Source organism: Monopterus albus, unplaced genomic scaffold (assembly GCF_001952655.1).
Source record: "Monopterus albus unplaced genomic scaffold, M_albus_1.0 scaffold58.1, whole genome shotgun sequence".
Lineage (NCBI taxonomy): Eukaryota > Metazoa > Chordata > Actinopteri > Synbranchiformes > Synbranchidae > Monopterus > Monopterus albus.
The window spans coordinates 2,785,468-2,797,744 of NW_018127938.1; the positions used below are offsets into that span (position 1 = coordinate 2,785,468).

The 12,277-nt window shown below is 40.8% G+C and overlaps 1 protein-coding gene across 5 annotated transcripts in view; it reads left to right on the top strand.

Annotated features, from left to right (window-relative positions):
* Nucleotides 1-12,277, top strand: part of csnk1g2b (casein kinase 1, gamma 2b) — a 31,323-nt gene extending 19,046 nt beyond the window's left edge. For 2 of the 5 annotated variants that reach the window (XM_020602816.1, XM_020602820.1), the window contains 9 exons: nt 3,012-3,160; nt 3,720-3,954; nt 4,665-4,750; nt 6,514-6,598; nt 6,693-6,841; nt 7,056-7,139; nt 9,243-9,344; nt 10,434-10,540; nt 11,178-12,277. In XM_020602816.1, the coding sequence (XP_020458472.1) occupies nt 3,012-3,160; nt 3,720-3,954; nt 4,665-4,750; nt 6,514-6,598; nt 6,693-6,841; nt 7,056-7,139; nt 9,243-9,344; nt 10,434-10,540; nt 11,178-11,232 (1,052 nt within the window). In that variant the 3' untranslated portion in view covers nt 11,233-12,277. The remainder of the gene's footprint in view (nt 1-3,011; nt 3,161-3,719; nt 3,955-4,664; nt 4,751-6,513; nt 6,599-6,692; nt 6,842-7,055; nt 7,140-9,242; nt 9,345-10,433; nt 10,541-11,177) is intronic. The other 3 variants (XM_020602817.1, XM_020602818.1, XM_020602819.1) reach the window with 3 other exon arrangements.

The window sequence follows — 12,277 nt, forward strand, 5'->3', positions numbered from 1 at the left end:
ACAATTGTATGCAATTCAGTGCAACACTTATTCTGCCTTAACATCTGTGTTTCTGAAGCACAAAATGTTTGTTTTTGCTGAAATTGTCAGAAATGTATAAATTAAATGATATGTTTATTATTGAGGTCATAGTTAAAGGTGGTGTTGTACTGGACTGCATCATATTCAGAGGTGTTCCTAATATTCTGACCCTGTCATGTATGTAACTGGGGAGGACAAAAGTATAGAGACAGGTGTAGGTGTGTGTGTGTGTGTGTGTAAAACAGGCATCTATCCTAACACAGGTGGTCCAGTTTGTCTGAAATGGTTTGCCTGGCCTTTAGCTTCTGGAAAGAGCAAAGTGATGATTTGCAGTCATGCTTTATTGTTCTGTTGCTTTTGAAGTGCTCACTGTTTCCTGTTATAAAGAACATTTGTCATTGCTGTTTGATAAACCCTATTTTGCAGAGTTATTGTTGGCAAGTTACATTACAGTATAAACTTTAGGCAGGAGTCACCCCAAAACCGCTTTTTGGGCTTTTCCACCAGGCAGTTTCCGGGCTTTGCTCACATCCACCAATAGAAGATTATAACGCACACTGTGCTCTCCTGCTGTGGCGACTGTGAATGCCCGCTAGATTTGGGCCATGCTTTGATGAGTCAGCCTTCCACTGATCTCCTGTCACTTCCTCATCTGTCATGGTCATCAGAACCTTGAAAATCCTAGAGACTAAAGTGCAGAAAGGTGTGTGTGTGTGTGTATGTTTGTGTGCGTGTCATGTTGCCTTGTTGGACTGATGTTGAAGGGTGATCCAACTGTATGCTCTCCGCCCCTTGCTAGCAGCTTGCATGTCAACACAATTCAAACTGAATACTAGTGCATCCAGAGCCGTACCTATTCTCCACACTCATTTATCTCTCTCTCACATAAATTAATTTATTTGTTTTACAGACAAGTATAAATGTGTTTGTTCATTCTCTCATTCATCCATCCATCCATCCATTTTCCTCCGCTTATCCGGGACCGGGTCGCGGGGGCAGCAGTTTAAGCAAAGATGCCCAGACTTCCCTCTCTCCAGACACTTCCTCCAGCTCCTCCGGGGGAATGCCAGGCCAGCCGAGAGACATAGTCCCTCCAGCGTGTCCTGGGTCTTCCCCGGGGCCTCCTCCCGGTGGGACATGCATTCTCTCATTCATTGTAACCTTAAATCAGTGTTTTAATCTCTCAGACTCTCTGTGTGGTGGTCTTTTCACAACGTGAAATAATGATATGAAATAGAGATTTTATTTTATTTATTTATTTTTCCGGAGGCAATTGAAACGCGCCACATATATTCACACCAAACGTGGCACAAATATGAAATGTGAAGTTCTTAAAGGTCGCTCTACAAAAGTCCACATCATGCGATGACGACCTGCAGGTGCTGGTTTTGCTAAATACAAGGAGTGCATTATTGGGCCTACATCAGGATGTCTGTGGGATAGTTTGAGTTGTTGCTGCTGCCAGAGCACTTGAAGAGGCAAAGAAGTGAATACAGTGGCTCGATTGACCCAGAATAGCACCTGGCCATATGTCTGAGGTAAAATATATACTGAACACAACTTTAATAAATAGATTTAGCTGATGGTGCATCATGCACTTGTGGTAATGATGTCACAATGTTCCAGCAAGCTGCGTCATGATTGGTCACACGAGTTCTTATATGGAAAAAAAAAAATGCATGAAAATTCACCTCCAGTGTGAAAAACCTTTAACTCAGTTTCTCTCCCAAATCAGTACTGCCATGGCAGCAGTGGTGCTAGCAGCCTTAATGTGGTAGTGCATGGTTAGTAAACTGTACTCGGTCTGAAAAACAGTGGTATCGGTGCGTCCCTACTATGTAGCATTAAAGTTTTTATTTTTTTAACCTGTCAACTGTGGCATGTTATTCAAGAGGGTTTGTGAAATATGATGCTGGTTCTTCTTTATTTTTTGAGCCAAAGTTATTAAGGCAGTACCCATCAGACATCACTTTGAGACAGCTTTTTTTTTTTTTTTTTTTTTTATCAGAAATGTTTTCCTGCTACTCTTGTATACATTATTGTTCCATCATACAGACTTACTGTAGTGCTTTGCCATGCCCCAGTTTTCCTTTGTCAATACACCAGTACATATAAAGACAGTACATACTGCAGGTTGATCCATCCACATTCCTCAGAAGTCATACACACAACCAAGAAGCGGGTGTGGTGGTTTCTAGCATGAAAAGTTCAGTACAGTTGTTGACGCACTGCTGTTCACCTTCACTAGCAATTTTCTCTTTAGTGTTGCTTCAGAGCAGCAATAGTATGCCATGCCTGTTTTGGACAAGCCTGTTGAGGGAAGTAAACTGCAGTTTGTCATCTCTGCTGCAGTGTGACTTCAGAGTCTCCTCCCACAATGCATTTCTTATCAACACACTGGGATGGTGATTCAGTTCAACAGATGACGCACCTTTCATGTTACTTGTAGCGTTTCTACACTAGTATTGCTAGTATTGCACTTTGTGGCAAAAACAAGTTGACAAACGGTGCACTCACCACATTTTCCCATCAGAAAGTTATTGATGACCTCAACAGCTTATTCATGTTGCCACATCAGTGCTACAGTAAAACATTGCAGTGTTGTACGCTTGATTCAATTTTTAAATGGATGGTAATTTACAAATATGAATGCTCTAACCCTCTGCACCCTTGTCTTTATATCAAGTGACCCCAAGAGGAACTCTGGCTTATTGGTTTCTGAAGCTGAAATTTAAAGGAGTAGATCTTCTATATACATATCAGTATTAAAGACTGAACTCTCTGTAAAGCAACTGAAACAAAGAGAGCTTTAAAGAGAACAGTTTATTCAGTAAGCCATTTTTATTTACAATTGTATGTAGATTTTTATATTTTTAAGTGCACTAACATGCACATTGAGATCTGCTGTACCAGAGTCAAATTCCTCGTGTGTCCAACACACCCAGCCAATAAAGCAGATTCTGGTTCTGATTGTGTCTGCCTCTCCACAGAGGGAATCCCTCAGGTGTACTACTTTGGTCCATGCGGAAAATACAACGCCATGGTGCTGGAGCTGCTTGGACCCAGTCTAGAGGACCTGTTTGATCTCTGTGACCGCACTTTCTCCCTCAAGACCGTCCTCATGATAGCCATACAGCTGGTAAGACCTGGAAGAGGAGAGCAGCAGCCATGTGTTTAAATAAAAAAGCTTTTGTGATTTCAAACTTGACAGAAAATATAGTGCAGCTATCAGTACATTTATCAGTGGAGGGAATGCTCAGGTGTTTTATGCAAAGCAGGGTGCAAACAACAGGTCTTAGAGTTTGGGGTGATTGGGGGGGGTTAATGTAAAAGAACTACATTTGCATGCCAGAAAACGGCTAATGTACTTAATAGCTAATAGTCATTTATATACTTTTAAGCAAAATGTTTGTCTTCAAACTGCTGAAGTTTTGAGTGACCACTTTAATCTGGAAGATATCAAATATTTTCAGCTTTACCTGAACATAATATTTACTAAATAACTGTTTACTCTGTTTACTAAAATCATCTTTCCTCAACATAGCCTCAGTTAAACATTGCAGGGTGATGTTTTATAATTTAAAATTGTATCTTCCTTGTGCTAGAATACTTTCTCTCTTTTTGTTTGAAAATTGCCTTGATAATTGAGTGGTTGAAAGTTCCATAGACTAGGCATGATTGGTTTATTGCTCATCTAGATAACACGGATGGAGTATGTCCACACCAAGAGTCTGATATACAGAGATGTGAAGCCAGAGAACTTCCTGGTTGGTCGGCCCGGAAGCAAGAGGCAGCACACCATCCACATCATTGACTTTGGTCTGGCCAAAGAGTACATAGACCCCGAGACCAAAAAACACATCCCCTACCGGGAGCACAAGAGTCTGACTGGGACGGCGCGCTACATGAGCATCAACACACACTTGGGAAAGGGTAAGAGAGTCTCTGGAAGCAGGCTGTGGTTTGATTAGCCCTTTAAATATGCACAGGCAAGTTTTAGTTGTATTTACATTCAGTTTAATGGGGATGTCCTAACAGCTTTATGTACAGATACGTGTGCACAACACTGTAAACAAGTACCGTTGTGTTGTGCATACAGATATTCCCTTAACTTTTTGAAGTTACTGTGCCTAAGTTGTTTCTTGAGATCAGCATTTTAGTTTTCTGTCTTGCCTCTCTTTAATAAACTGTTAAGATTTATCTTTTGTATAGCTTCATTTCTTTGGCACTTTGATGCAGTTTCTATTTCATGAAGCTGCTGTTTTTCCTCTAGCTGTGGTGGCCAACTACATGCCATGGAGAGTGAACAGTCTGTGTGTTTTAAATGCAACCGATCACCTCGGGATGATTTCACTGATTAGTTCTTCCCCTCTACTTGAAGGAGTGCTAATCAGTGCGAGAAGTGTTTGGTTGGAATAAAAATCTGCAGACTGTTGGTTCTTCATGATTGAACACTCCTGCTCTAGGGCTTAATCATGGCCTTTTACACTGTACACGGTTCATTTTAACTTCTTATTAATTCTGCAGTCGTGCCATATTTCCTACTGCCCAGTTGGCTCCTGTCCTTGCCAGCTGGTTATAAATGAAATTTGTCTTTCACAGTGAACCTAATTTTTGTTTTTCATCTGTTCTGTTAATTCCAGAGCAAAGCAGAAGGGATGATTTGGAGGCATTGGGTCACATGTTCATGTACTTCCTTCGAGGTAGCCTTCCATGGCAGGGCCTAAAGGTACTGTAGCGTATTGTTTGGCATCATCCACTTAAACCCACAGATGTTTGTTTGGTTTTTTTTTAACCTGATCGACTCTTAGTTTCAGCCACATACAAAAAACTATTATGTACTCTTTGATTGTATATGTAATCATCTGTGGAGATAATGCTTGGTACGGCCATGTTGTGATGAGTCATCGCGGGTGGCTTCATTCACATTTCCAGCCCATGAGTTTCCATTGTGTTTTGGTTAGCCATACTGTTAATGTAGTCTACTCTATGTAGCACCAGTTTATACCACCGGTGTGTTGGAATTGATAAAAAAAACACTTTAATATCCCACAGCCTAATAAATGAAAACACATGGCATGTTGTTGTGATGCGTTTGTAACTATGTCCCCTGTATGTGGTTGATCAATGCAGCGCCTTTGTCGGATGATATCACTGTCCAGTGTGGCAAAGGTTGAATCATATCCAACCTTTTCACCGTATAGTGCTGTGTTTAGCCCAGAGCCCCCTGTGGTGCTGGTGCTGGCTGCAGTGAACACAGTCTCCCACAGAGATGAATGGGAGAAGGCTGTGTTTTTTCATACCTTTGAATGCGGCCTAATGACTCACCTGCCAGCCAATCACAATCAAGATTCCCAGCGGCTACAGAGTAATGATTGTAAATTTTGTTTTAATTTTTGAATTGGCAGTTTGTTAATTTTTTGTGTGTCAAGGCCACACACTAGTTGTTTCTATTTTAATAACAGTACCCACTATGTGTACCCACTATCAGATCCATACACAAAGCTACTAGAAAAACTAGAAAGTGGACCCTTTATACATGTTGCAGAATCGCATGCAACATATATAAAATGTAAAATTCGCTTAAGTACATTCTTTGCATCTACACAATATACTGAAAAATTGCTTAAACAAAGCATGATCACAGGGGCCAGGAGGTCAGGTTATAGTCTGCTGCAGGGTCGCTGAGCTTTTTGAAGGCTTCAGTATTAAAGGTGTCCATACAAAAGACTGCAGGACAAGATGGCTCATCTCAACAGTTGCTATGTAGGAGGAATCTCTTGGTAGATGAATGAGATATTTGTATGAATGTGGGGGATGAATGCCAGAACAACTTCTTACTGACTCATGACAGCATCAAAATACAGTGAAACAGTTCAGTGACCAGATATGGAACCTGTTGAATATAACAGTATACAACCCTTGAGGATACCTCTTATTATTATTGGTATGTGTAGAGCAATGTTTAAAGCAGTGTGAACAATCCAAGGAAACAAAACAGTCATATAATTGTATAATCACTACAATCATATAATGCCTATAACTTCACACTGGTGCCAAAGCATGCCTCAGCTTTATAGCAAACAAGAACAACCCATTCAAAGCCATCATGTGTCCCCAAGGAGATGAGACTTCAGATCAGGCTTTCCACAAGACAATGCTCCCTGTTGTAATACAAGAATCATCCTGAGGAGGGTGGAGAACCACTCAGTTTATTCAGTGGGTGTGAACCAACCCTACAGTCCCCCTGATTTAGAAACGGTTGTGATTTTTGTACAAAGTACCATTGTTTACATAGCTTTTAATCTTGTATCCTACAGGTCCTTTGAGTCACTGCCAAAAAGGCTCTGGCAGTGCACTGAACAGGGGTTTTGCATCTGTCTGCAACACAAGTGTACAATCTAAAGCACTATTTACACTGGCCACAGCTATGCATTTACTCAAAATGTGAGTATAACATGTATTTTTCTTCCACAACTGTCTCTGTCATAGGCTGACACTTTGAAGGAGAGGTATCAGAAAATTGGAGACACCAAACGAGCGACACCAATTGAAGTGCTTTGTGAAAGCTTCCCTGGTGAGTAGAACCTTTGTTTACTGTGTTATTTAATATCATCCTTGTTTGAAACCTAGTTTGTTCTTATTTAATAATATGCTGTCTTTTGCTACAGAAGAGATGGCCACCTACCTGCGTTATGTGAGGAGGCTGGACTTCTTTGAGAAGCCTGATTACGACTACTTGCGAAAGCTCTTCACTGATCTGTTTGACAGGAATGGTTACGTCTTTGACTATGAGTATGACTGGGTCGGCAAATCACTTGTGAGTGCCTTTAAAATTATTTGATTGGTCTGTCAAGTCTCATGCAGTTGCTTTATGGCTCTTGTTGTGTCATTAGACCATAACAGATTGTTTTCACAGACCCTGATATCTAAAATTGCACACACTTTGGATCACTGTAGTTTTTCTCATGTTTCTGTTTCCCTGAAATTGGCTTCATTTTGACACCAAGATTGGTTCCTTGTGTTTCTCACAGCCCACACCAATAGGCCCTATCCCCAGTGACACACCCCTGCAGCCCAGCAGCAGAGACAAAGCACAACAGCAGACCAAAAACCAGGTGAGGTTATCAACATTAAAACACAACAACTACTCCCACCCACCAATCTACCTTCCCGACCCATCGACTGACGACCGACCGACCAACCAACCATGTCGTTCACGTTCCTCTGCCAAGCTGCTCTTGTTGTGTCCAAATGTAAGCAGCGTCCTGGAGAACATGGCTGCTGTTCTGTTGCACTTTTCCTTCATTCCTCTTCCTGCCTGCAGTCTGACTGCGCCTGACCCTTTTCAGTCTTTGGCTGACAACAAGACTTATAAAAAGAACGCCTTAGTAATACATTAGCCAACATGATGCACAGTCATGAGACAGACTCTGATGCTCCAGTTGTGAAACATACCTCTGTTTTTGGCTACAATTTGTTCTTCACACCTTGCCACTCTACGCTCCAGTCATTGCATGCATGAGTTGAAAATGCAATTTGCATTCTTCATACTAGTAATGACAGGCTATGTGCTTAGTGTGTGACAAAGTGTAGACTTGTTGTTTTTCCTTTTTATTGGCATGCTGTCTTAGCCTTGTGGTGTTCGTTAACAGGGAAATAATTCAACAGTTCTGGTGTATAAAATCATTCTGATAGACAGAAATCATGGCACAAGCCCCGCTGTTGTACTTGCTGAGTCATTGTTTCCTGTAAAGCCATACAGAGTGCATTAGATTTTATGACCGACTTATCACCCTGGACTTGAGTCTCTTTTTTTTTTTTTTTTACTGCTCTCCATTTAACGTGATTGGCTTGGTAAAAACTTGCCACTGTTTGGAGCGTGCAAAATACCGTACCATGCATTTTGCTTGTGACTGTAAAAACCTGCAACATCCAGTGTCACCATTATGGCTCACAAAGCCTCCATTTAAACTCAGATAATGCAGACACCTGGTACTGGGGCTGGGCAATATGGCCAAAAATATTATCATAGTACATTTTTTCATATTGATCAATATCAATAATTCTCAGTATATACATGTAATGCCATTAATGATTGAGACAAATCTGGGATAGATCACAACTTTGTTATGCTTCTAAATAATCACTTGTGCTTTTACAGCCCTCATTTTCAAACATTTATGCATATAAACTCTGCTGTGCAGCTAGTCGACCACTTTCATTAACTTTTCAAATTTGGTATGTCCTCCTTTCTCACTGGCATCTTTTCTTTTGTCATGAAATATGAAACTGCACTTGCTGTGTTCATGCTTCTTTTTGAGCTTTTATCATGTCAGGTGATGACTGAAATGGTCGATAGGAGCATCTGACGTGAGCTTGGCTGATAGCCCTGCGGGTGGGGAACAGATTTTCTGTATATTGGAGAAAGTAATCTTAACTTTTTGAATGGGGGAAGGTATTGTGTTGTTATTTCCTAACAGGTTGCAGCTATTTTCGCAGCGGATGTTGCTCAGTTTTATATCCAGCTTTAAAAATCTAATTCATTTCCAAAATAACATTGTTATGTGATCTCTTCTTTCCAAACTTTTAGTCCTGTGCAGCCGTCCTCTTCACTGTGGCATATTATTTACATTTCCAGCTGCGCGTTGACCTTGTGTTAGCCCTACACATGTCAGCTACTTAGCTCTAGTGCTGTGATCTAACACTATGATTGTACAGCAAGGTGCTCAAATGTGGAACAGACGCATTTATCGATCAGAAATTGCGTATTAGTTTATCATTGTTATTGAAGAGATTTTTTTATCTTAATAGTTTTCATTTGTATCATCCAGCCCTGCATGGTACCATAGGCAGTTATGTGTTGTATTGAATAGGTAGTACTAGCTGAGGTGACTAAGGCTGATTTCTTTTATTCCTGCATGACTATTATTGTGTTGTTCTGTGCGTCACATAAATTATTACTCCCCTCTACTCCTCTATTAACATAGTTTGTCTTAACAAGCCTGCTTCTGCTTGGGAGATGTCTTCTATAATTTTTTTTTTGTTTGTTTTTATTCACTCCCCCTCCTCCCTACGCACCTCTACACTTACCCCCTCCCATCACATTGCCTCACCCTCACCTCTGGCCCTCACCCCACAACTTTCTTTCCCCACCACCCCCTCTCCTTCTCATCATTTCACAACCACCTGCCTCAACCCTTTTTGCTCTTTGCGTCAAGTCGCCTGAACCCAAAGGAAGTGAGTCTCAGCCCACTCCCGTGACCAATAAGGAGACTCTGGGGTCGCACCTCACAGCTGAGCGGCTGGGGGGCTCTGTTCCGGTACTGCTGCTGCTGCTGCCGGCGCTGCTTTGATGGCTAATGCATGAAGCCACCTAGTCTTGTATGTGTTTTATTCCCCCTCACACTGACTTTACACCGCCTGACCTGTCAGGTGCTCTGTCTTGACTCTCTGTGTGTGTCTGCATCAGACTGTCTAAATCCCTGTGTGTCAGTGCTCTGTCTGTTCTCTTTGCTCTTGCTGCTTCACGCCGCTCATCTGCTGTAGGCAGCTCGCAGGAAGGGCCACGCAAAGATGACATCCAGCAGCAACTGTCATGCAAATACAGATTTATACATCACAAGAAGAACACAAACAAAAAAAAAGTTCAGTAGACTAAATGTTTTTGGGCTAATTTCTGTATGAAAATTATGCCAAAAGGCCACCTGTAAGCAGCAGAAACCCCAGGCCCCCATAGTAATAGTGGAACAAACCTGCCACCTAGTGTTGGGTAATATTGCAGCTTTTAAAGGATCTGTCCACATTTTTCCAAGTCTGTCTTTAAACAGTATTTACATACCTATATGTACATTGAAAAAGATTTTGTTTGCTGTTATCATGCCTCTTGTTATAATGTATTTTCAGTGGAAGTGATTGGTGACAAGATTCACAATCCTCAATCTGTGCAAAACTGTTTCCAATTTTAATTTGTTTCTAATATGAAGCTGCAGTTGTCTCAGTTCAGTCTGATGGGCATCTTCCAAAGTTACCAACTGTTTCTGTGCTCCATCAATTACTTGGGAAGCACATTATAAAAGGTCAATATGAACAGGTTGAATGATCACAGCAAGCAAAACCCGTTTCATACAGTGTTCATACTGGCACTTGACTATTGTTTTAAAAAAAGAGTGAAACAATGTGAACCTGTTTTTATAAACTTATATGAAGTTGCTTTAGTTGAGGAATTTCAGGTTACATTACATGTACCTGCTCTCCTTATCTGAGATGACAAGTAGATAAACAAGGTAACATATTTTTATGTGAATGTTAATCTTTACTCTGCAGGCAGTGGCTCAGAGAGTGTGTGTGTGTGTGTGTGTGTGTGTGTATGTGAGTTTGAGCAGTCTGATAAACCTTTTGTCCTCATGCAGGTGATGAGCTCAACGAACGGCGAACTGAACACTGATGATCCCACAGCCGGACACTCCAACGCTCCCATCACTGCTCCCACCGAGGTTGAAGTGGCTGACGAAACCAAGTACGAAACAACCATCCACGTGTACAGAAAGCAGTTTGTTGTTTCCAGTGCCTCGACTCTAGCGGCAGCGTTGAGGCTCCATAGCTTCAGCTTACATCAAATAACCACTGCATACACATAACGTTTATTGCAGATGTACATGTTTACTGAGAAATGTCACAAATGCAATCAAATTTGGGATTTTAGGATTTGAATTTGTATTATTCAAGTAATTATCTGGAAAATAGATTATTTTCCCCTGGCCTTAGTGATAGTGCCAGGCTATATGAAACTGGTGAAGTTTGAGGAAATAATGTTTCCTTTTTTTAAATTAAGTTTATTATTTATTATCTTATCATTTGTCTTAGTAGTGGAAAGAAAAAATAATGTAGTGATTTTCCCAAGTTTAGTGGGGTACAGCAACAAACACTTGTGGGCTTATTGCTCTACATTGTTCATATTCACACAACAAGGAGTAAACGTCACTCGGCGTAGAGCAGCGGTTGACTCATGGATGTATTAATTGATAAGGCCGGTCATTTTCTATATTACTAGTGTTTTCTGCAATCTCCATCCAGGGACTAAAACTGACAGTGCCTCTGCTCACGATTAGCTTGTACGTCTGGGTGTAATTGACTCCTCTTTGGTTTTCCTGCAGGTGCTGTTGTTTCTTCAAAAGGAGAAAGAGGAAAGCCCTCCAGAGGCACAAGTGAAACAAGAGTGGAGAGAACTTGAAACATTGTGGTCACTGTCAAGTTTTAAATGGAAGCAACTACACAGGACCCCCCCACCCCCAAGCCTCCCCTTCACCTCTTTACCCCTCTTACCTTTCTGCCCCTGTCACTCTGTACCTGCCCTTCCCTCGCGCTCTCTTTCTCGTTCTCACCGCTCCCCAACTACTGGCAAGATAAAGGAACGTTGCAGTCCTTCTGACTTCACAACAGACTCTGGATTCCTTTGTCGATGAACAATAAACGTACCTGCATTACAAAGTTGGGCTTGAGAAAAAGTAAAAAAGCTGTAACAATGAAAACTCAAATACCGTGGCGTGAATATGAAAAAAGATACTGATTGACACAGTTGTATTCTAGATTCCATAAAGTTGTTCGATCAGGGGAAACCATTCAGGTGGTTCGAGTGAAAGAAATCTCCTGTTTAATTATTTTCTTTTCTTCCTTTGGCGTGTTTTGGGATCAAGGTAAAGCATAAAAGGTGAACTATGCTGATGTTAAATCTGAGAGACACAGGAAGCATTTCATCTATAAACCAGAATTTGGACAATTTTATGTCTTTTTTTTGTTTTGTTTTTTTTGTTTTGTAATTGAAACCTCAGATTTCAAACTCAAATCCCTGCATTGAGAACCTATTATGTTGTAGTGCTCTGGAGTTCAGTTCTTTTCCTCACTCTGGCTTTCTTCTCATCTGTCAACATGGACTCTGTAGCACAGTCACTGGCCTCAGGTACTGTGGAAGATTGAGAGAAACCGATATTAAGCTCTTTTATTATTATTGCACTTTTGGAAAGAATAATTACAGTGGAAAACTTTAGGTTTGAAATTAACAATTAAGAAAACAACTTAATAAAGGCTGATCTAGGAGGAGTCCTTCACAACGCTTATATCTGAGGTATGGCCGAAAAATGTTTCAATTTACATGGAAACAAAAAAGATATGTCTTTTGATTTTTATTTCTTACATCAAAATAATTTACCAGGAAATCATAGTTTGTGCCTTTCTAAGTAAAATGTTTAAAGCTCAA